A 24,334-nucleotide genomic window follows, 5' to 3' on the forward strand; every position below is an offset into this window, starting at 1 on the left:
ACTTATAAAACATGTGTTAATTAATTTAAGCTCTCCATAAACCATACTATCTGTTAAATAAAATCTTTTTTCATATATTTTATGGGGCAATAAAAGTATATTTAATGATCGTTACTTGTTAATAATTTAGGTGGGTTTAATTTTTAAGGTGACACCATAATCATGATCAATTGATTAAGGGTGCAATCAAGCTTAATCAGCAGTCATGCATCATAAGTAAGGGCATCTCTAATGGTTAGAGTTCTAAATGATTTTTTTTGTAGTTTATAATATGTCATATCAAATGCATAAAATTTACTATTGTTCACAATAAAAAAAATCCTTGACTAGTAGGAAAAAGTATTTTTGAATTTTCACTGTTGCTTTTAAATTAAAAATCTCATATGTACAATGATTAAAATTTATCTATTTATTTTTTAAAAATTTGGTCAGATCTTCAATGCAAATATCAATAGTTGATATTATCTAACATTAATATATATGTTATCAAACATATTAATAATATGCATGAATAATTTCTTTGTTAATATATTAATGCAAATATCATAAATCATTTTCCATCATTATTGCTCCATATCTTAACATTCTTAGTCCCTTTTTCTTCCATGGCAACAAACTCAATTTAACATTCTTTTTTCATTTGATGTGCTTTTCAACATCACTTCTTATGACAGATCTCATGGAATTGTTACTTGTGTTCATCTCTTCTAGCATCCTTTCCAATGTATAACAAGATCATTATAGCTATCCTTTCTTCGGTATTAGAACTATGACTACTTGACATTCCTTTAACATTTCTTTTGCCATCCATTATTAATACTTTCGTTTCATATTGTTAAACCAAATTATTATTTATTTGGTATAAAAGTTAGTGATCACAATCATTTTAAGGTAGATTTTCTAAAGAATATAAGTTTAAGATTTTCTTTTCCCAATCATGCACTATATTTTTGCTTAAATCATGTGCCTCCTCTTATTATAAATGTAAAAATGTAAAATGCGCATCAACTATATTCTTTTTCTCTATTCTTTTATGGACAAATATACAATAACAATCATAAGAGCAAAATCTACAAAATTCAAAAAAAAACATTTTAAATTAAAATGGACTAAGAGAATATTATGATGGACATTTTCAACTAAAAAAATAGTGTTTTTAATAAAAAAATTGAAATATTGAATTTCTCTGATGAGATTGTTATGTTTTTAGTATAAGTTTTTTTGTCAACATTAAAATGAGATTATACTTCTAGATTTCCAATAATTCATTTTCATTTAGATTTAGTTACTGTGTTACATTTCTCATTTTATAAAAGTTTGAGTGTACCTCACTCAAGCAAAATCCAATTATACCTTCTTTCATTTAACAAATTATGTTAGCACATGTCAAGTATCTTACATTCGATTTAAGTTTTAAAAAAAACATTAAATTTACCTAAAGAACCTACAAATTCTAAATTGACTTATAATCATTTTAACTTACAGCTGAATGGATTTACCTTAATCGATCTTACATTTTGACTTACATTGACTTTAAAAAATAAAACACACTTTATTATAATAATAATTATTATTATTTACTCTTCTTATTTATTTTTTATTTTATAGCTTCGCCCCCATGAGTTTTTTTTACTATTTTTATTCATTAAATCCTTACCATCAAAAATTTAATTCTTTTAATTAACTTAAAAGATATTTTGTGTGTCTATCTAATCTCTCAGCGAAGTCGAAATAATATCTTTTTGTCATGATCAATTATAAATTTTGTAATTTATTTTCTCAAAATCAATGATGTAAAATTACGATGATAATTCCACCTATTAAGCGTGACTACCTAATGCCTGTTGTTTTCTTCTCCTTTTCTGTCGCATGCCTTACCTCCGAGGGCAAGTCGGCCATGCGCTAGATCCCCGACAGCATCCACACCCAGATCATTTGTGACGTCATCAAATCTTGTCGTATCCAGCCGCCGTACGTCACCCTATCCAGGTGAGCTCCCGGTGGGTCCCTTTCCGTTTTTGTCGCTCCTTCCAACTTCCACCCGTTTACTTTTCCGAGTCACTTGAGATTGTTGATTCCTTTTCCAGCTATAAATCTACCCGGCCTCCCCATTTTCGTCGACCCAATCGAATCTGCTCCCATAAATTTACCTATAAATAGATCGACCGATGAACGTCGAGTTCTTGTCCGGATCCTCTGAATCTTTCTCCTGCGGCGCCGCCTCCCAGCTCCCCTTCGACGTCAACGACTCCGGCGACATGGCCCTCCTCGACGTGCTCTCCGAGGCCGCGTCGGCCGGCGAAGAGTCGGAGTCGGGGCGGCATCGGCCGCCCTCGTCCGGCGCGAGAGGGCAGCCGGCGACAGGCGGGTACCGCGGCGTGCGGCGGCGGCCGTGGGGGAAGTTCGCGGCGGAGATCCGGGACTCGTCGCGGAACGGCGCGCGGGTGTGGCTGGGGACGTTCGACACTGCGGAGGCGGCCGCGATGGCCTACGACCAGGCGGCGCTGTCGATGCGGGGGCGGCTGGCGGTGCTCAACTTCCCCATGGAGCGGGTGCAGGAATCGCTCAGCCAGCAGCTGGAGTGCTGGCGTAGGAGCGCCGCCGCCGCCGAGGACGATTGCTCCTTCGTGATGGCCCTGAAGAAGAAGCACCTGCTCAGGCGGCGGAGGTCCTCGCCGGCGAGCCGGGAGAGCAAGGCGTCGACCGCGCAGCGCGCGATCCAGCACGTGCTGGAGCTCGAGGATCTGGGAGCGGATTACCTGGAAGAACTACTTAGGGTTTCAGAGCTCCCAAACCTTCTTGTTAACTAATGAAACCATCAAATTTCTTTCTTCTTTCTTCTTTTATTTTTCTCTTCTGGCCACAAGGCATCGATCGATCTATATATGATGTGGGAGGGGTCTGAAAACTATACATACATGATCAATAAGCGAAAGGGGCCAAGGTACATTTTGACCCTTCCAATATCTTGCTATGTTTTTTAACGATCGATTTCTCTACAGAAGACTCTTTGATGGCTGATTTACCTACAGTGGATTTTGTTACATAAGACTCTTTGATAGTTAATTTATTTGCAATTAGCTTCTTTGTTATCGACTTCTTCTGTCGAATTTTCTTTGTTCCTTCCGCCGAGTCTTTTCTGTTTCTGTCTACTCCTTCGATCGAGTCTTTCTTATCCTATTTACTCCATCAGTTTAGTCAGTCTTTGCTCTGCACACTCCTTTCACTGAGTAATTTCACCATGCCATAATTTTCAAAAAGTAGATCTTCTATATATAATTTATCAGAAATTCAACCCATCCTGGTATTCAAATCGAAACATATATATTTGTATTTTGTTTATATATCTGATCAGGAAAGTGGGGGAGAGGAGGCGTTTTCATTGGTTTTATTATCATTTGTCCCACGTAATTATTACTACATCATTATTTTGTAGGGTCGCATCTGATGCCCTAAGGCTGCGGGATCTGCATGCGTATGTATGTATGTATGTATGTGTTTGACCTAATTATAACATTAATTAATTGTATATTATTCCAGTTAAAATTAGCTAGCCATCACGAGCTCATCACCTGATGTGATTGAAAATGACTGGTCGTTACCGCCTCATCAATCAATTCGTCGAATTAATTAAGATTTTAAACAAATATGGTTTTAGTGAAATATTTGAGACTCATTTAAATTAAACCCTAAGCTTTATTGTATTGGTTATATTCACGGTTTACGATGATTCACGATTCACAATAAAACGATAAAACGATAAACAAGGATGGTTAGGAACGATTCAAAATCATCTTACGATTCGATTCATGATAATTTAAAATAATTATTTATATTTTATTTTTTAATAAATATATAAAAAATTATAACCATGAAAAATAAAAAAAATTATGATTTTATTTAAATTGTTTATCTATCCATTTAGAGTATAAGACAATTAACTCAATTAATTTGTTAGTTTATTTGGTATTAAAAAGTATATTATTTTTATTTTTTTTCTAATTTTCCTTCTATCTTCAAATAATATTTGAGCTTTCAAAAAGTGGACGGAGAAAGTAGATCAAGAAAAATATTATACTAAACCCTAAACTATCTCAATTTTTTATATCAATATTTTTTTAATCTAATATTAATATTATTATATTTTAGTGTGATGAGATATATGTATCACATGAGTTTATAATTTTTGATTAATTTTATATGTTCAATAATAATCCTCACATATATATATATATATATATATTATATATATATTATTGAATAATTATATCCTTATAAATTTATTATTTGATATATCATAAAATTAAATACTCTCCATAAAGTCAATATTGAATACATAAAAAAGATAGAATAATAAGACCAATGATTAATGAGTTAAATGAGATTAATAAATTTAATGAGTTAATGGTAGAATAGTCTCATATTAAAAATTCAAGATAAATAAATAAATTAAAAAGGTAGAATAGTCATATGTTGAAAAATTTAAAGCAAATGAGTTAATTTATATTATATCACACCATCAATATGATCACTAAAATATAATTAAATGAAAGACTCTCATTAAAAAAATCTAAAACAAAATTTAAAAAAATAATTTTTTTTAAAATAAATACTAGTGAATCAGCAGTTAACTGTTAGTTGAACCATCAATTCAAATTGTAGGTTCGTCAATTCACTTGGGGCCTTAACCGTATGAGGTTGTCCTCTAATAAAACCGCATACGATCGCATATTCCATTCTTCTTGGTTAAAAAGAAATAGTTCGATGTTAACTCAAGTTTAAATTTTATTTGAACGATCCACATGATCATTATACCAAAGATATATCCAACGATACCGAAGATTTAATTAATTAGAGCACCTCTAATATCAAGTTACCACTTAACTAATAATATTTAGAGGAGAAAATTTATCCTCTTAAAGTTTATAAATTATCGTTTTCCCTATATATAATTCATTAATATATGATTAAAATATACTCAGTAATTATTAAATTCTTAATCATCTGTTATCTTTTCATTACATTTAATTTAATTTGCCATTCATAAATTTACTTATTTTTATATATTTTTCAATTATATTTGTATTAATATAAGAAATAAGAATTTATTATATCTTGAAATTTGATCATAAATTAATAGATTTGCAAATCACATTACATCATCCGGTGCCACAAAAATTGACTTTTAGAAGTTGACTTTTAGTTAAAAGTCAACAATCTGAAGTCAACAGAAACCATCTTAGTTATATATTAATCTATATAATCTTTGGTGGAAAATATATATTTGGAGCAATTATTTATAAAACTCCTTCAACAAAATGATTATTTACCAATTATAAGGTCGACATTTTGTTATAGCAGGGGTAAATTTAAGAACTGCTCCAGTGTATCTTGGTAATTTTAATTGAAATTTAATATTAGATAGAATAACGATTATTCTAGAGGCTCCTTTTTACAACGGAATTTTAAAAAAACATCAAAAATCGTAACTCAAAAAGAAGTAGTCATCACTAGGTTTAACCAAATAGGTTGATTCAAAATAAAATATAATAATCATCCCTAATAACATGTAAATATAGGTTTAAATAGTCTAAAAATCCTATGAAGTAAAAGATGAAAATAACGCTAATAGTTCAGAGTCCTTGAAAATACTTTATACAATATTTTTCGGATCAAGATTGAGTTATAGATCTTTTCTTCAATTTAATAGGTTGTAGGTCCCATAGTTTAACTCGAATAAAAAATTATAGTTTCTCAAAGTTTTATGCATCATAAAGTCTTTCAGGTTTGGGGTGCAGCCACTGTACCACGACTGTGTTAGAAAGCACAACCTGACCGTGTTGCTACTGAATGTTTGTAATTGATTGAACGCGATCGTGTTGTCTACTGGATGTCTTGATTCAATACAACAGTGTTGGGAGCACGGTCAGATGGTATTCAACTCTGGATTTCTTGTCGTGAGGTGGCAATAAAAGACATACGGGAGACACAACCAATTCATATTGGACGACGTTGCAAATCTTAATTGCTATATCATTCGGAAATTAGAATTTACGGTCAAGTCAACCCAAAGAACAATTAAAATATAATAGATATGTAATGTTGAGCTTAACCATGCATTAGTCAACGGCCAAACACATAAGTCATATATTGACTTTGGAATATCAAATGTTTGACAAACGAAGTGGAAGAATAATTGGGTTGACAAAAAAATATTTTATTATTATTTTTGTTTATCGTATAACATGAAATTATTTTTTGAACTCTTAATTTTTCAACACAAAAAACATTTATTTTATCTATCAAAGCAACCAAAAATCTTCCAATGTTTGAGAAAGTGATCAATGGTCCTGCACAGTTGAATTAGCATATTACTATAATGGGTAAAAGTCCAATTTTGACTAAGTCAAAAAAAATCCTCCTATAATGACTAACTTTTGCTACAATTAAGAAAGTGATCAATGTACTTAAAATACTTTTCTTAATTATGTCAAGAAGTCAAAGTTCAACTTAACGCGGTCAATATCTTTCACTTTGACTTTACTTCTTGTAAAGAAAAAAATAAAATGTCTATTGAATATAAATGGAAGAACTTGGAATTAAGCTCGTTAGATTTTAATTAATTTCAAGTAAAATGTTGACTAATAAATATAGTTACTCTAATTATCATTTTTTAAAGATATTAAATGAGTTATATATATATACTAACTCTTCCTAACCACAAATTAAGTTCTAAAGTCCAAGTTGGGCACATTTTTCCCCTTAAAAGAAATAGAATTAATGTCCAACTTGTGTATTTTTTTCTTAAAGTCAACGTTTGCGTATTTTATAGACTTTGTAGGTTGGAAAAAAAAACATAATTAAGGGAGTATATTTTCTATTTTTTAATTTAATTTTCTTTTAAGGATTACTAAACTCGTGGTAGGTTGAGATCAATCGAATATCAAATAAATGGAGTCCTGGTAGGTTACCAATCGGATATCAGGCAAGACGCAATTCAATCTTCAATAAGATTAAAATAGAAATATTAATCGATTGATAAGATGTATTGATCGATTGATGAATTCTATTTCTTGAAATTGGAGTTTGAAGTGTTTTTAGGATTTGTTATAATAATTTCATGAGGTTGCTATAATAACTCTGGGATTTACTATAATAAATAGGGTTTGTTACACCAGTCGACTGATGAACAATAACGGTCGATTGTTACTGTTGCAAATAATGAAAAGTTTTCTGTTCTAGTTCGAGATTTGTATGATCCGAGTATCAATCGACTAATACTAATCGATTGATGTCGATCGAGAAACGAATAGAGGCAAATTGATTCGACTAATGGATCAGTCGACTAATGATGGATATCAGTTGATTGATGTCGATCAAGAATCAAACAGAAGTAAATTGATTCGATTGTAGGATTCAACTGATTAGGCAACAGTCAACTGATAATAATAAGCAGTCGACTGATGCTAAGATGGATAAAGTCGTTTAGCTGATAGGTCAGAGTAACATTCGAATCTATAGTGAATCAATCGAATAATAGGTCAGATCAGTCAAATGATTGACGAAAATCAATCTCGATCTAAAGGCTATAAAAGAAGAGTTTCGAAGAGATTCAATTTATTCGTGAAGATTCTAAAATGAAATGCTGGTGCATTTTTGGATCAACAATAAGAGACAATTTCAAATAATAAGATTTCATTTACAAAGTTATTTGTGTTTCCATTTGTATTTATATGCTCAATATATTTGTTATAAGAACAGGTTGTAAAAGACTTGTCCATCTTAGGAAAATATCTAAAAAATAGAAGGATAATGGAAATAGTTCGCTAGGACTAAGCCTCAAATCTAATCACCTTGAGAGGCGGTGAACCAAGTAAAATCTCAGACTTGTTCATGTGACGCCAGTATTGATTCAAGTTTCCATTGCGTATTCAAACGACGAGCATAAAATCAAGATGAAATGGATCAAAATTATTCACTTCCCTCTAACTCGTACGAATCCTAACATTAAACTTACATCCATTTGACTTATTTATATATACGTCGATGTCAAGTTGAGCTCGACATCAGTTGTCACAGCCCATGATGCCACCATTAAGGTGCTTGGCCTAAGCCAAGTTGGCTTATGCCTATTGGCTAAGCCTAATTAGCCTTAAATATATTTTAGAAAATAAAAATACGAATAAAAAATATTTAGTTAAGCTTTTTGGTCTTTTACTAAAAATTATTAAGCATATATGGATAGCTTAAGGAGTCATCTATGACTCATAGTGAGCCTAGCTTCGTGTAATTGGGCTACTATAATTAATTAAGCATAAGTCTTTGCTAAACACAAATAAAAAAAAATTGAAAATTTTCATAGGTATGGAGGGAAGTACATTCAGATAGTGACCCTTTAAAAAGAAGAAAATATTATTTCGACTTCGTTAAGATTCAACCCTTATGTATTTTAATAAGTCTATTCTATAGTAACCAATTCAACTATGTTCCAAGGACTATTATATGCATTATTCAAAAAAAAAATGATAATCCCAGTAGCCACATCTCTAGGGGTGGTCGGCTCGGTCCACGGAAATTTCCCACCGACCACCAGGGTAAATCGAGAAGCGCAAACGACGGCCAATCCAGATGCCCAGCATCTTTTGATTGCGTTCCCCATTTGGAGGAAAATTCCTGTAAATACGCCATAGCTGGGGATCGAACCGCGGGTCTTTGAGTTACAACCCAGATGTCCTTTATTCAAGCACTTACATATTGTAGATGCTAAATCATAAAGCACCCCTAATAAATTATCATTGCATAAAAATACCCGTGGTTAAGCCGGATCACAAGGTACGAATCATGTCTAACAAAAACTAAAACATAGTCACTAGAGTATTCGATTTGACTGAGATACAAGCTCATCCATTATGTGCTTCAACCAATTCAACTTTAAATTCATCCAATTTCCTACAATAAGAGTTTCAACCATAGATCCACGACAAGATCATAATCTATAGTACTTATAAATAACCTCCACCGTAAGCTCACGCGATGAAAATTAAAATCTTTTTTCGAGTAGAAATATAACAAATACACAAAGAAAAACAAGAGTAATTATTTTAGGTTAATGCATTTATATATTCACTTAGAGAATTCCAATCAATTTAATATGGAAGAAAAAATATAATGAAAATTATATATATACAAGAAATTCTCTTTTTTTTTTATGAGTTTTAACTCTTATACTCTTCAAATGCACCATAAAATGATAAATCTCAGTCAGTCTCATGAACTCAATCCCTAAGAATCCCACGGAAGCACCCATCAAGGTAAAGATTCTTTAAGAGTTGTATACTTAAAATTATTTAAAAATTTTAAAAAAGATTGATTTGACTATTGGGCCGTTATTGGGCTTTAGAACGTATCGATATGTTTTCTTATCCAACAATTTTTACTTCAATGACATTAACGGGGCGGATCCATCAAGTAATGCCCGAATCCATAACGCGTGTATTGACGCCGGCCTGGTGCCGGCATCTACTGGCCGTTAGATCGCGGGATCACGTGCGTGGACTCCCGGAACCGTATCTGACGGCTGGCTTCCTGGTACTTTAACTAAACGCCAATATTGACCGTTGGATGGGCCTAGTGGCAATACCGTGATTTCGTCCCATTTCTCGGGGCACCCTCGTCCTCGTGCTTTGAATAAAGCCGAACAGAGAAGAGGCGGATCTTTCTCTCTCGTCGGCTATCTTCTTCTCCATCTCCGAGCCGGCGATCCGATCTCTGAGACGCCGACGCCGACGCCGCCATGGGGTTCGTTTCTTTTGCGGGGAGAGTCCTCTTCGCATCAGTCTTCCTCCTCTCCGTCTACCAGGAGTACGCTTCATCCTCGCTTCTTCCTTCCCTCTTTTTCGACTTTAGATCTGCTCGTTTTTGTTGCTTAGAGTACTCGTTCTCCTGTCCAGAGATTTAGTTTTCACTGTATTTCATGCTAAAGTACGGTTCTTTTCGTCTGGGTAAGAGTTCCGTCGTGGGTTTCCCCCCCAACTTCGTTACGATCTGTTAAACAAGGAAGTTAGTTAGCCCCGGATCCGATTGTAATTGCCTTTGGAAACAAGTTCCCCCCTTTTATGCTAATCACATGCCTTGTGTTTTAGAAGAACTTTGGTGCTGTTCGATCGTACATTACGCAGTATAAATTTTGCATCTTTAAGCACGCCGTCACTCACCATCAAATACGTTTCAGGGGAGAAAGAAAGTGACACATTGTGCTTCACATAAATTATTTGGGCAGAATCATATATATGCGTATAGTTTTTTCTTGTTTGAGATTGTAGTTGTATATTTAGATGTTGTTATCTTTGATTTTCGAATCAGTTGAGGTAACTGGGGGATTATTTTCATCCTTTATATGTGAGTCGGACGGTGATTGATATTAAGATTTTGGTGCGATATGCAACGGATTTTCTGTATGCCATTTATTTATTCAAATGCAAAGTTAAACATTAAAATTGTGATTGAGCCATTGTAAGTGGTGTTTAGGTTTGCTAATGTTGCATTGCAACAAGTGGCATGGAGCTCATTTACAACTAGAAGTCATCGTGACCTCTTAGTTTTGAGGAATCTGAAGCTTTGGAAAAAAAACATTTTCTTTCTAAAGCAATTTCTCTTTGTTAAATTTTTTTTTACCATTCAAGTGATGATTAGGAAATTTAAGCTTCTAGGCTATTTTAATGATTATATGTTCGGTGTTAGAGCATTGTAATGTTGTACTTGTATATTAATAACTTTAATTTTAAGGTATTTTAGAAATCTGACAAGTGCTTGCTGTTTTAGCAGTGTGTTACCTTTCATATATTTGTTCCTTCCAGTTTCTCCAAGTTTCTACCATGACCTACCTACAGATATTTTTCTATTTTCTTGTTGGAAGAGTGCTGTTTTATTTTTAGTGGATAACTTTGTACATTCCCTCATTCTTTGCATAACCTTCATTTTTTCAGAGATCCTTTTTTTCGTTGGTTCTTTTACATGCCACTTTGTTGCAAGATGGTAATTAAGCTTGTATAGAAGGCTTTCAAGCAAACAATTACTGCTAATGCTTCTAGTGTTGGTTTCATCGTATTTATAGTATGTAGTATTTCATCATATTGGTCTATTAGGAGAATAATAAAATGGTTTATTCTGGCATCCTTGGATATGTATACAATAATACCCCGCTGAACTGCTAAACTAAAATGTCAAAAAAATGTAGTTACTGTGTTTGAAGTGCTTAGATATCATCTCTATCTGTCCACATCTTGGTTTGAAAAGCAACTTGACAAAATGAAAGTCGAAATTTTGCTCTAGACATCACTCCACCCATGAAAGTGTAATTTAGTTGGTGTACTTTATGCCAAGTCATTAGTGTAGTTTTTATGGTAAAAAGTTAAAATTTCTGTTGTATATGGTATTTCCTGAGTTAGCAGGACACCGAAATAAGGTATGATATTGGCTTTCTGTTTTCAGGTTTATTGAGTTTGGAGTTGATGGTGGACCAGCAGCCAAGCTTCTTGCTCCAAAGTATGATACTTTTGTAAATCATATCACTTCACACCTAGGACTAAAAGTCCCTGAAGTTGATGTAAGAATACTCTTTTTTTTTCACCATGCTCACGCTGTATTTTAGCTTTCGAACTATAATAAATTGATTTTTTTCTCTCCTCGCTTTCAGATGAAGCATATAGTTTCTGCTGCCATAGCCCTTAAAGGGCTAGGTGGTCTTCTATTCATCTTGAGCAGTTCCTTTGGAGCGTATCTTCTGGTAAGTAATATTGTTCTCGTTTCCTATTTTCCATTGAGACTTTAGTTCTTGTTCCTCGATGCAAGCATAAAGGCTAAACTGCTAGTGAGGGTTCTTACTTTAGTTCTTGGATCGGCTTCTTGCACTTCATTAACTGCCCAGAACAATCAGCTTTAATTGGATTTGAGTGCTGCAATTCTAATATGTAACCCCTATCAGATGATGGCACTTAAAAATGGTCCTACTTTCTTCCTTGCAGCTGCTTTACTTGACTTTTGCGACACCCATCTTGTTCGATTTCTACAACTATGATATTCAAAGGCCAGAATTTGTAGAACTGTTTTCCAAGTTCACACAGGTTGTTTACTTATCTCTCTCCTGCCAACTTTGTCGATCAGTTTGGTCACTCATTTACTGAAATTACATATTTTGCTGCAGAATTTAGCCCTATTTGGTGCGTTGCTCTTCTTCCTAGGTATGAAGAACTCAATTTCAAAGAGGCATTCCAAGAGGAAGGCTCCTAAAACAAAGGCAGCTTAAAGGTAGAGAAAACCAGATGGGTGTGGCAAAATAGAAGTGCATTAGGAGAGTTTGAATGCCTTTGTAAAACATTTTCCTAGATTCATTCCAAGAACATCATTTTGTAGTTCTAAAAACCCTTTTTTGCCCTTTTGTTTTCTTGAATTCAGTCATCTGAGCCGTCGAACCATTAGATGACATTTAAGTTTAAGTTGATATCATGGATTGTTTTATCACGCACTTTTTATTTGATCACGATCAAGATATTGCAAGTTTTAAGTTGGAATATGCTTATTCTCTTGTTTCCATTACTCATCGAAACTTTTGATGCTTCATTGATTGTTCTAAATGATTTAGAGGCTTCACTTCAACAAAGATCTAGTCGTGTGTGTGTTTAGTGTTAATATAATGGGTCATTGTCCTAAAATCCCTTTGGTTTTACTTAAAGGTCTCATGATTTTAATAAAGATCTAGACGACATTTATGCCCTTCAACAAATTCAAATATGTCCTTATTCAATGAAAAGATCAACAACAACAACAAAAATGAGAATAAGATAAAGTTAAAACGTTTTAAAAGGAGTAAAACACATCCATTTTTTTTTACTTTTATTAAAGCAGAGACATTAATAAATAAAGTTATTAAAGCCATTATTTTCCTTGCTTGGAATGGATGAAGGAAATAAGTTAAAAATCAATGAGTAAGTGCTTGTGTAAAAAAAGAGTGCTACCAAGTACCCAATTAATTGAAGGGTAAAAGATGGGAGGTGATGTTCCAGTAGTAGCTCAAGTATGGATTATTTAGCCTAATAAATCAATGAGTAAGTTCTGTCTAGTATTGAATCTTGTAATATCCTTTATAACTATGCCCATGGTGATTGAGTTTAAAAACTTACCACAGGCAGTGATGAGAAGCAGAAGCCACCCACTGGAAACTTTGCGTCGAGGATTTGAGGGCTTTCAGTCTCAGATCCTTTCAGATGCCATAGTAATTTCTATCCATTGCTCTTTTCAAAATATGACATTCACAGTCGAGGCACTTTGAGCAGGCATTGACTTTTTTGATAAACAAGTCAGCACCTGCTAGACTACTCTCTAACACATTCAACTGCTATAAGAGTTGTCTTTTAGTGCAATTGAGACAACATCAGATACCGACTATGAGACGACATAACAAGTACAAATGCAATGACTAAAATCAGATATTTATAGGGGGATATTATAGCGTATATAGATACAGACTATGAGACTCGAGATCAAGGGGGGAAAGTACAGAAAGAATTGCAGGTCACAAACCAACATGTAACTATCCTGGTTTACTAAAATTTACATCAACTGACAGCAAAAACATTTGAGGGAACAGAAAAGATTTACATGATAATAGATTGCAAGAGATTTCATTACCTTTTGTGTGTTTGTTTTTTAAAATTTTTTATTTCAGTGTCTATTTGATACTTCATCAGGCGATTTCAGATGAATTTGGCAATAGCATGGGCATTGTTTGACCCGAAACTTGAAATTCTTTCAGATGCTTGAGAATTTACTCAACTGGTTAAAAGCTCTGCTAGGGAGACACCATACCGTACATGTTGTCAATCATCATTATCTGCAAAGAAACAAGAGAGTTAGAATCAACAGCATATGAGCATTCCAACTTTTCTTGATCCATATGCACGTGAAAGGATAACATAGGCATCAAACTTAGGCGACAGCTGGTAGGAGGAAATGAGGATCAAATGAAATAATAACTTAAATGGATTGTTTCATTATTTTTTAGCTAGCATTAATGGAATAGTTTGATAATGATGATTCATCCAATGTTTGGCTATCCAATTAGTCAATATAATTTACTCAGGCAATTTGACATGATCATTTTGTCTGATTTTGGTAACATGTCGGTTCATTCAATGGATGCTCCTGCCAAGTTTGTCTGATTCCAAGGATCCACCAAGCTCGTCTAGTTTGCTTGGTTTACCCAGGATGCCCAGTTCTCACGATTTTCACTAGATCCATCTGGCCCACTTCATTCGCCTGGTCTATTTAGCCTGCTTGCACCATGCAACTCTCTTGGACTGTCAGAGCAAGATAGTTATCCAATCCATCCAGCTCACTTGGCACGCACAATTTGTCTAGCTTATACAATTTGATTAGCTCATCTAGCCAATCCAATCCACCAAGCTTGTATTACTAATCTGGTGCGCCTTGCTTGTCTAGCCCATCCCCATCCCATATGTTTGGCTAGTTCAACTCATCTAGTCCACTGGGCTTGTATAACTAAACCTATCTGGTTTCTTGGCTTGTTAGGCCTGTCCCACTCTTATGGTTTGCCTGATCCACTTTATGCATTCAGCTCATCCAATCACTCAATGCAACTGAACTTTCCAGCCAGCCTAATTCTTATGACTTCGCCACCTGTTAGGTCTGCCAACCCATTTGGCTTGCCCAGTTCATAAATACAGTGAATTTGCTTAACTTGTTTGGTCCAATGAGCCTGTCCCGGTCAGCAAATCTTGTTGAGTGCTCCATCCACCTATTAAATTATCCAATGGATGGAATGATAAATTCCATTATATTTAGTAAAAGCGGAATGACTTACCATAGAATAGAAGGAATCAAATGGATCATTCTTTTAAATGATCATTCCACATTAAATTGTCCATCTAAAAATTGGAACGAAAATAGGTAGCATTACTATTTTATGCTATTTCACCCTACCAAACATGGCCTTGAAAACAGTTGGTGACAATACCAGATATAAACAATCCCTCTGGCTTATTAGGCAAAATTGAATAATTTCAACTGAGTACCTGGTCACAAATTGCACAGGTATCACTTCTCTCCATCCACTCCAGAATACAGGACAGATGGAAATGGTGCTCGCATTTAGTTACAATACGAGGATTCTCTGTATCATAATCTATCAAAAGAAAAAGAGAGATGGGGTTAAGAATTAATCAGACTGCAAAATTCAAGTGTTATAGAAAGCATGGGCATACTTTATAGAAGGAATATTTTCAGGTTAGAGACAAACTGAACATTTAAAGGATCAAATATGATTTCTTCATCCTGGGAAACTTGCATAAGCATTCAAATCAAATCAACGTAATTGCGGTATCAAAATAAATTTATTCTCAAAATAAACACATGTAGGAAATCTTGAATAACACAACAGTAGCAAGAATAGTGGGCAAAGCAATAAATATTAAACAAACAAATCTAGGGCAAATCAACACCTGAGTTTTGGTGAGAGAATGCAAATGTCATGAACCAGGCTGGAAAAATCCCAATGTTTGTACCAAGGGAATGGGTATTGATCGTGCCATGATTATGAAATTATACTCTTGTACCATTTGTCTCTAATGGAGAAGGATCGAAGCAGATCAAAGTGAGGCTGCAAGATAGCTTATATTCATGTTGCTCAAGAAGTAGTGTAACAAGAAGTGTTAGCAAACTAACCCAAGTATGATGCAGCTAAAACAGATTCAGTGATTGTTGTCAGAATTAAACGTAGTAAATTGTACAAAACAGTAAATGCCCTAATCTCATGAGACACTATATTCATTGTTGCAACATATAATGGAAAAATTAGTTCACTTCAAACAAGGACAACACTACCTTCTAGACAAATAGGACAAACATCCTCCTCTTCTGGAGCGGTGATAGGCTTACTGACCTCATCTTCACTAATTTTAGGAGAATTCTGCTCACAGTTGGTTTTATTCTTGCAGTCTGAAGTTACAAAACTATCATTATTCTCTCCTGTTGTCTGAGAACTCAGTGTTTCATTTTCATCTACTTTAGTGCCACAGTTTGCAACATCTCCAGGCAATGTTGGTAAGTTCTCCAAACCCACATCATAGGGCAAAGGCGCAGGTGGTGCTTGGTAAGTGTCAGGTGTTGATGTGGCCAGATTATCATCGAGTACTCTGGAGGGGACTACAGGCAATGCACCGTGGTTGGTCACTGACAGTGGTTCATTCTCTTCCAAGTTTCGAGGATACTGTAATGTGTACCAAGAAGATTTAATAGATAATTTTACTGAAATGCAACTTTTCTGATAAAAGATAATTTGTGGCAGGAATTATGAAGCATATTACACTGGGGATATGCAGAAGCAAATAACAAACATGAGTTGAAAACATTAAAAAAGGCCAGTTGCTTACAGAAATATAGAACAAAAGAAAGTACTTTAAAATGCATAAATTAAAAATAACCAAGAAAGAAAGGAGCCTAGTGGACAATTTTGACTTACGAAACACTTAATGCAGCAAAACATTTAAGGAGCAAGGATTCCCCCAATCGCCACAATATAAAAAATAAGATTAAGAAAGAAGATAGGTTGGGATCTACCAAGCTGATGCAGCCACAATTACTCAAAGGCTGACAAATCTAATCGTCTTGTGCATACCATATCTTTCATGAAGAGAAAATGGTTACATATGAGACATTTTGAAGTTCAATATAGAGTTGCACTAGATTGGGAGCTTATGTTTTTGACGCTTGGTTGCCAAAACCTTGCCAAAAGTTACATTTGGATCCTTCTTATACCACTAGTAGTCAAAATCATTGGATATATGAGGAATAAAAGCTTCATATGGTAGTACATCAGATATACAAGATGGATGCCACTATCCCCAAGATATTTTTCAAGCCATCAAGAATTGTAATCATCAGATGCTATTTACCTTTGCATTGCTTTATAGTTTCCATTTCTATCCCTCATAAAAAATTTTGTTCACATGTTCCCATGTTACGATCAGATGCACCTGCACCTATACTTGTAAAAAAGAAAAAAAAAAACACAGAAAAGACGTAAAGCTGAACAAGCATCTGATAATGGGCCCACTCCATGAATTAGAGCAAAACTTGTCCATGGTTCATGTAAGGAGAAAAATGCTTCCCTTTGTAGAATTAAGAAGAGTCCTTAGTATGGGAACTGGAATTCACCAAATTCCAATGTCAAGATCAAAGATCTAAAAAAGAACATTAGCAACACAAGGATGCGATTATGCATGAGAAAAAAAAACAAAATGGTGAAAACAAGATTAAGTTACAAATTTAGAAAATCTTAGGTCTGAGTTGTCTTGGTTTTTTTTGGGGAAACTATTTTGTGCATCCGTCAATTAGGATATGGAGGAAAAGTGGCTAGCCTTCTGAGAAAATTCTAACTTAGAAGCTCTAGTAGCGACCCACATCCCAACTCCTTGATGGCCAACCTATATACAAAATCAAGCTTTTTGTGCTTAGTTATCAGACAACAAAAAGCTGTGGTGACCTCTTTGTGTGGTACCCAAGGCCAAGGCTGTTGGAACCAAACTGATGGTTGCACTAAAAATTACAAAAGTAACAGCTCATGAAGATCAAATGAATAAACTTATGGTTGAGGTTAAATAAGGATAAAAAAATCTAACAAAATCAATCAAACATCGTTTATAAAATTTGATAGGAAAATGTACAAAATACAGATCACCAAAATACAAACATATACAGATATCATTATGCAAATGATCCATTCAATATGTAATGGACAAAATAAAATTTTCTTCCATAAATATTGAAAATAAAAACAATCCAAAAGAAAAATTCTACTCACATAGTAGTAGGCAGGTGAGCTACCTGATTCAGCACTTCTTGATGAACAGCAACAGCAACCACCCATTACCTATTTAATTGTTTGTTTAAGTCAAAACTCAAAAGTAGAGTCCAACTCAAAGTTACAGAACATTGATACATAATATCCTTTGAAGCTTGAATCTGAAACAAGAAGAATAAATTGCTGTTAGATTTCAGGCAAATACAGATATGATTTAGTAATGTGTATTCCTAAAATTAAAGTTTATCATCATACATACATCTAGAAGGAGGTTAAGTCAACTGACTTAACAATAAGAATCAGTCCATGTACACAAGCAGCATAAACAATAATGCAATTGAACTGCTTGATTGCAGATGCAATTGCTCTACTGGTTCTGTAAATAACCAAATGAATGTTGATGGTTCTCTTCTAGGTCTCAACTAGAATTTCCACAAACCTCCTTAGGGCAGGGATGAGCAAACAAAAATTCTAAGGTATTGATGCAAATTAATATTTGGCTTTTGTGAAGTTACTTTTTGTGCTACATTAGGTACGAGAGCTGAGTGTACAACAACAAGGTGAGCTCAATGGTCTACTAAATCCAAAAGAAATTGCCATGTCAACCAATATAGCAAGACAAGAAACAAACAACCCAGCATCAAACAATTTTAAGAGAATCTTTTTTCCATTAGCTAATAAACTAAGGACTATAATAAACAAACCTCAAATAGGTCCTATCGTTGTCCTAGCTCAAATGCATGGAAGCAAAGATATATTTGCATTATCATATACTTCTTCCTTTGAGCTTGATTCTTCAAATAATATGCTCAACATGTGCTATATTTCTGGCACAGTAGAGTATTACACATACTAGCCATAAAATTTTATAAGTATAATCTGCCAGAAGAAACCATCCAAGAAATGGTTCATATAGTATATTGAATCTCTCAAACAGTTCGAACTGCAAAATGCAATCTAATATCCATATATCCATACGTTAGATGATCCGATTCTATTTATCTTTCGATGCAACAGCACAACTGCCCTCAAGAGTCAAGATGTTGGAGATGTTTGGAAACCTAACAACTAAACCATGAGACTGAAATCTCAGGCCTTCTCAATTGAAACCAAGATTATGAATCAAATCCCGAACTAAGATCAATAACCACAACCAAACCTCACGGGACTTTCCTAAGACACTGCATAAAACATAAGAGACTACATGCTCCAGCTGACTCAGTCTCAGTTTATTCTGTAGGCGATACATCCACAAAGATTTTAGCTCACTGAGTTCCTTAGTCACGCATGCTTGTGATGGATATTAATTTTACGTCAACCCTCTCGAACATCAACCAGCTCCAAACCTCCAACTAAACAAAACTAAGGCAAGTCAAAGTCACGAACTCCTCTCCGAATCATGGACAAGGAGAAAGACAACCAAAGAGATCTAAACTCCGAATCAAAGCAACCCTCCAACGCCCAAATCCCACCACCCGTATCAATCGCGAACACCGACCCACGGGATCCACAGCGCATCGACCTCCGCGGCCAGGTAGCATACGAAACGGCGGTATGTAGAAGGAGGAGAATTCAAATTCAGAGGCGATTTACCGAGAAGTGCTTGCGGAATCCCAATCTTTATCAGTGGAGAAATCCGGCGAGGGTTTCTCACGCCACCGACAGCGGCGGCAGCGAAGCGAGAGGAGGAGGCGTCGTCGGCCTTCTCTCTTCCCTTCTTCCAAATATTAAGAAAAGACGGAGGACAAAATAGCGGAGGGCTTTCTTATTTCTTTTCTTTAATAGACTGTCCGTCCATCAATAGATGGGCAAATCATTAACGACACAATTATTAAGGCACTTTTATCCGCACTTTTAGATTTATATATAAAAAAAATTTATATCGATTTTAAAAATAAATACCTGATGTTAACTTTAAAAAAATCTCTTAAAATATAATTTCTATACACTCAAAAATTGATTTTTAAAATATTTATTCCCATAAAAGTCTTAGATTAGTGCTTGCAAATTCACAAGCTTAATTGATAAACTTCAATACAATTGTGTGAATGTGGGTAATGGAAATGTGGACTCGACTGTGACTTGTGGTTTTAATACTCAGGTTTCGTTTCTTGTTAAATGGGATTTGCCCCAAAACTGTTCTGGCAATCCTTTGACTAATAATTGTTTCAGAATTTCCATGAGATGATTCATTGTTTGCTCTTTCAGTCATTTTCAGAATGGAAACTTGGAAGAGGAACTGGAGAACCACCTCGGCAGAGTGTGCCAGCTGCTGTTGATGACAGACGTGGAGAGACGGCCTTAACCTTCAGCGGGAGATTGCAGTCATCCTCAAAGCCCGCCCTATGATGTGTTTTTGCTACACATTTTCATTAATGAAAGATGGACAATTAGTCACTGTCACAGAAAGAGTAGGTAAGTAGCTGAACCTATTGAAGAAAATTAATAAATTCACTGCCATGCTATATAATCCAGTACAAGAATGTATCATTAATTATTAAATAATTAATTAACATATGAAATCATTTATGTATATTTTCGAGCAATAACTGTTTTTTTAGCACCGGATCACTTGATTCCAACACAAAGTTTGGATCTTTGTATGTTAGATAAAAAAAAAAGACTCGTAACACACTTTACCGAACAGGGTATCTATAATACAAGCTGTAATCTTGTAGGTTCATAATGTTTCAAAATTTAACTGAAAATAACACCAGTCATTAACTAGTTGAGACAAAATCTTATAACCCTTTCTTTCGACGCTTGGTAGGTTTTGTCGTCCGCTTGCTCAGGCCAACCTCCTGTGTTGTTTTTCTTTTGATAAATTGCTGCTCCTAAAGAAAGGAGAAAGACAAACAGAGAGTGTTCAGCGAAGAAATAAAATGCAAAAGATTATTCACCTTCAGGTTCATAGCATCATTTGTTTCAAACAATTGAAAGGAAAAAAGAACAAAGAGTTAAAGGTATTTAATGCATGGAAGTGGTTAGATTTCTAATCTTTTAAAAAATCTATCAAAGACAGTAATTCTCAACCAGACATTTTTTTCCTCGAATATTTTTGATGCACTGGCAAGTATCACTATTTATTATTGCAATGTTGAATGTTGATCGTCAACTGGTCTCTTTAACATGCAGTGGTCTACCACCCAAGGTTATGCAAGAGAATGAAAGAATAATAACAGATGAGAACAGCGGAAAGAAAAACCTGATAACCAAAGCAATAGATTTAGCCAGAAATCTAAGGTGTGGACATATATCCCAGGCTGAAGTAGAGGCTAAGAAGAAACACTAACAAGTCATGAGAGAGCCAATCCATTTGAAAGTGAAATTTACAACTATGCAATATATATTTTAAGGAATTGAAATGATGGAATGTGCCAAATAATCAATCACCAATTCAACATAAGTCAAAACATCTGCATGTGTAAGCATAGAATGTTTCAGCAAAGATGATAGTTCACATGGAGTTGATTCTACGTTTTTTTTATGTTCTCAAATACAGTATATTCTGGAGGTGTTCTGCTTCTAAACGACTTCGTAAGAAATTAGCTTAGCCTACATGCTACTTGCAAAAATCATCGGCATTAGAACTAGACTCAACCAAGATTGTCAATAAAGCCCATTCCAATGGTGTTAAGGCATAGCAATTACAACTATTACAAATCCAATTATAACTTCATTTATTGAAGGGTTAATAAAAATGAATGGCATGCAGTTCAAAGAGAGTTCAAGTAAAAGTACAGACCTCTTCCCATTTTCTTTGAAGTTGTTGAAGTTTCTGACAGTAGGCCAGACATTCAGAGTGGTAAGCAGCAGCCAGTTCTTTTATCAAGGCCTTCCTTTTGATGACGCCAATCACTGTAAAAAAAAAGGAAAGTCATAAAGATTGATTTTCATTTTTCATAAGGCAATCGATTGCTATGAAAAAAGCATGGTGGAAATGGTTATGGTAGAATACTAGTTCTTTTGCAACAGATGAAGAATGCTAAAAGCAGTGTAGCACATACAGTTGAAGAAAGCATTATTTCCATTTAAGACCAACCAATTGGTTCAACCTTTATAGAATAGGAACGACGATCATTTATGCCTACCAACTATTCCATAATCAGGGGATGCTTTTCTGCAACACAAAAATTTCCTTATAAACTTGAAATATGAGCTGGCACCAGACCAGAATTCATAGAATAACATCTAAAACTGTTCCAAAGTTTCAGAATATGTTGATAAATAGACAAGCAGATAAGTGTTTTCTCTAGTTATTTATTGCAATATTAATAATTTTAAATATACTTTGTATTTACAAATTAAATAATCTTAAATCAGTAGTAACTCACTTGGAACTTAATTGTGCCTCTTAAAAGAAAAACAGAGGTTGTTTCTATCAAGAATCTTACGATGTAAACACCTAAAAATGCTATCTGAACAACCTCAGATTCCCTTAATCTCTAAATGCTCCTACAAACTGCAAAGGATTTGCAGCATAGATGCTCATTTAATCCAAATTTTCCATACTAGTTTCAATCCAAATAAAATGAAAACCATGAAAGATGACTGTTGAGGCTTGGATCACTTCCTTTAAGAAGAGCTACAAAGATAAATTGACATTCCAGTAGTCATATTACTTGGAACTCCCAGGTCTTATAATCCTACATAAGAAACAAAATCATAAAAAAGTGACACCAAAAATAAGAACCACTAGATCATACATAAACTTTCAAAGAACGATATTAAACCGATAAATGACAGTTGAGAGCTATTATAGAAAGAATTCAATCATCAGCTGTTTGATCCAGTGGTAACTAAGCTAGATCAGAAGCACCTTTTGCCAAAAGTCAAAGTTCAAATCCATAAAATTACACACTATTGAAAGGGTTTAACTTATAATTATACCATATAGAAACGCATGAAATTGCTAGAGATCTGATCCAAAACTGATGGGCATATAAATAACTTACTTTTGCTGGGGTCAAAGTCAGGTTCATCTTTCACTTGGGAAGGCTGCTCAGGTTGGTCTGTCACATCCATTAGCAATGTTGTAAAGACTGCATGCAACAACAGAAACTTATAAGGATGCATGCTATATCCATATTGCAATTTGAATAGGTAGACTTATGCACTCTGATAATTGCTTATAAATTCATGAAGCTAATTTGTATTGTCTACCAAACAAAAGCAAAGATGATTGGAAACATGTTTTCCATTGCTAATCAAGTGTAATTACAGCATTACTATTTACACATCGAAGAACATTGATTGAGAAACTATCATATAGCACAAATTTCAATAAATATTTACATATAAAGGCACCTACACACACACACAATAAGGAGGAAGAATAAAAATAATATAAATATTTTTTAAAAAAAGCATACTGATTCAAGAATGACAAGTCTAAGAGTAGAAGTAAGTGCTGCTCCATTAACAAAGAAGGCAGAAATAAATGTGAGGTGTGACAATAAGTCCTATAGGTTAAGAAGCCAAAATGCAATTGGGGGAAGAAGTGAAATTATAAAGTTTTTGTCAAAGCTGAGTAGGGATTTAGGAGATTTTCAAAGAATAAGACAATGACAATCCTTTAAGTGAACTCAGTTGTGTGAAGCAGGATTAGATTATTTTAACTTCTTAGCTAGTTTATTTAAGCTTTTGACTGGATATATTTGTAATGTCAAACATAAAAGTTTAATCGAATTATGTATTCTTTGAGCTATGTAATAAATTGCTTATAAATCGTCCCACAGTGCATTACTTAGTTCATCAAAAAACAATAGTATAAGACTGAAACAATTAGTACATGACCCCATGAAAGATGAAAATGTCACATTTCTGCCTAATAAAATTCTTGTTTGTGGACTCCAAATTCAACTTATACATAAGTTAGCCTGAAACTATTTCAGTTTTCAAGGGCTTAAACTTTGAACCCCATCCTAAACTCATTTATTGCATATCAAACTCCACCCAAACTGACTGAATACCGTTAGCATCCCACCAATATAAAGAAGTCAGGCAGATAAAGACATCTTGAGACACATGGCTGTCCTATTCCCAAGTCTTAGATCTGCAATCCTGCGCAGACCAATTTGTTACACAACTCTCTTAATCAAACAACGCAATAGTTTGCAAATGTATTTGATATTCCCCACTTAATTACCACACAACTGTTCTATAAGCTACCTAAGTGAAACTATCGCCGCTGAATCTTCACTTCAAAATGCTTGACATAGATAAGTAATTTAGCGAAAGCAACATAGTGTTGGCAGATACCCTGCAGGGGAAGGGAAGAGGGCAAAGGGAGCGCTAGAACAGACGGACGGTGGCTGAAGCCGCCGCCGCGGCGGATCAGAGAGGAGGGATGGGCGTCGTCTAGGTTTCCAGTGGAAGAAGCCCACGAACGCCGATGGTGCTAGAAAGTAAGGTATTTCTGAAGAAAATAAATTAATGTTATAAAAAAATATTAAAAGC

At 34.6% G+C, this 24,334-nt stretch overlaps 4 protein-coding genes across 7 annotated transcripts; 2 read left to right on the top strand and 2 right to left on the bottom strand.

Annotated features, from left to right (window-relative positions):
- The first annotated feature begins 2,138 nt into the window (after window positions 1-2,138).
- On the top strand, window positions 2,139-2,935 carry LOC141838795 (ethylene-response factor C3-like). Its single transcript, XM_074726373.1, has one exon. It carries the CDS (start codon window positions 2,169-2,171, stop codon window positions 2,808-2,810), a length of 642 nt encoding a protein of 213 aa, XP_074582474.1. The 5' UTR covers window positions 2,139-2,168; the 3' UTR covers window positions 2,811-2,935.
- Window positions 2,936-9,724: 6,789 nt separating this feature from the next.
- LOC141841931 (uncharacterized) lies at window positions 9,725-12,562 on the top strand. Its single transcript, XM_074730136.1, has 5 exons — window positions 9,725-9,861; window positions 11,491-11,605; window positions 11,696-11,785; window positions 12,024-12,122; window positions 12,203-12,562. Exons 1-5 carry the CDS (start codon window positions 9,794-9,796, stop codon window positions 12,302-12,304), a joined length of 474 nt encoding a protein of 157 aa, XP_074586237.1. The 5' UTR covers window positions 9,725-9,793; the 3' UTR covers window positions 12,305-12,562.
- A 909-nt stretch (window positions 12,563-13,471) lies between these two features.
- Window positions 13,472-19,595, bottom strand: LOC141842330 (putative E3 ubiquitin-protein ligase RHB1A). The gene is made up of 5 exons (XM_074730540.1): window positions 19,469-19,595; window positions 17,876-18,036; window positions 15,898-16,282; window positions 15,090-15,199; window positions 13,472-13,888 (listed from the first exon to the last, which is right to left on the bottom strand). Exons 2-5 carry the CDS (start codon window positions 17,939-17,941, stop codon window positions 13,847-13,849), a joined length of 603 nt encoding a protein of 200 aa, XP_074586641.1. The 5' UTR covers window positions 17,942-18,036; window positions 19,469-19,595; the 3' UTR covers window positions 13,472-13,846.
- An 894-nt stretch (window positions 19,596-20,489) lies between these two features.
- Window positions 20,490-24,288, bottom strand: LOC141842185 (uncharacterized). Of its 4 annotated transcripts, none has more exons than XM_074730413.1 (5): window positions 24,137-24,288; window positions 23,862-23,938; window positions 22,831-22,917; window positions 21,621-21,733; window positions 20,490-20,709 (listed from the first exon to the last, which is right to left on the bottom strand). In XM_074730413.1, the coding sequence occupies exons 3-5, from the start codon at window positions 22,898-22,900 to the stop codon at window positions 20,617-20,619; spliced, it is 276 nt and encodes a 91-aa protein (XP_074586514.1). In that variant the 5' UTR covers window positions 22,901-22,917; window positions 23,862-23,938; window positions 24,137-24,288; the 3' UTR covers window positions 20,490-20,616. The 4 variants fall into 4 exon arrangements, with proteins under 4 accessions (XP_074586514.1, XP_074586513.1, XP_074586511.1 ...); XM_074730412.1 differs by having other exon boundaries at window positions 23,848-23,938; XM_074730410.1 differs by lacking the exon at window positions 23,862-23,938.
- Between the last annotated feature and the right edge of the window lie 46 nt (window positions 24,289-24,334).

The sequence above is a fragment of the Curcuma longa genome, chromosome 11 (genome assembly GCF_044706935.1).
Source record: "Curcuma longa cultivar G26 ecotype Majalengka, Jawa Barat chromosome 11, ITB_CL_G26_1.1, whole genome shotgun sequence".
Classification (NCBI taxonomy): domain Eukaryota; kingdom Viridiplantae; phylum Streptophyta; class Magnoliopsida; order Zingiberales; family Zingiberaceae; genus Curcuma; species Curcuma longa.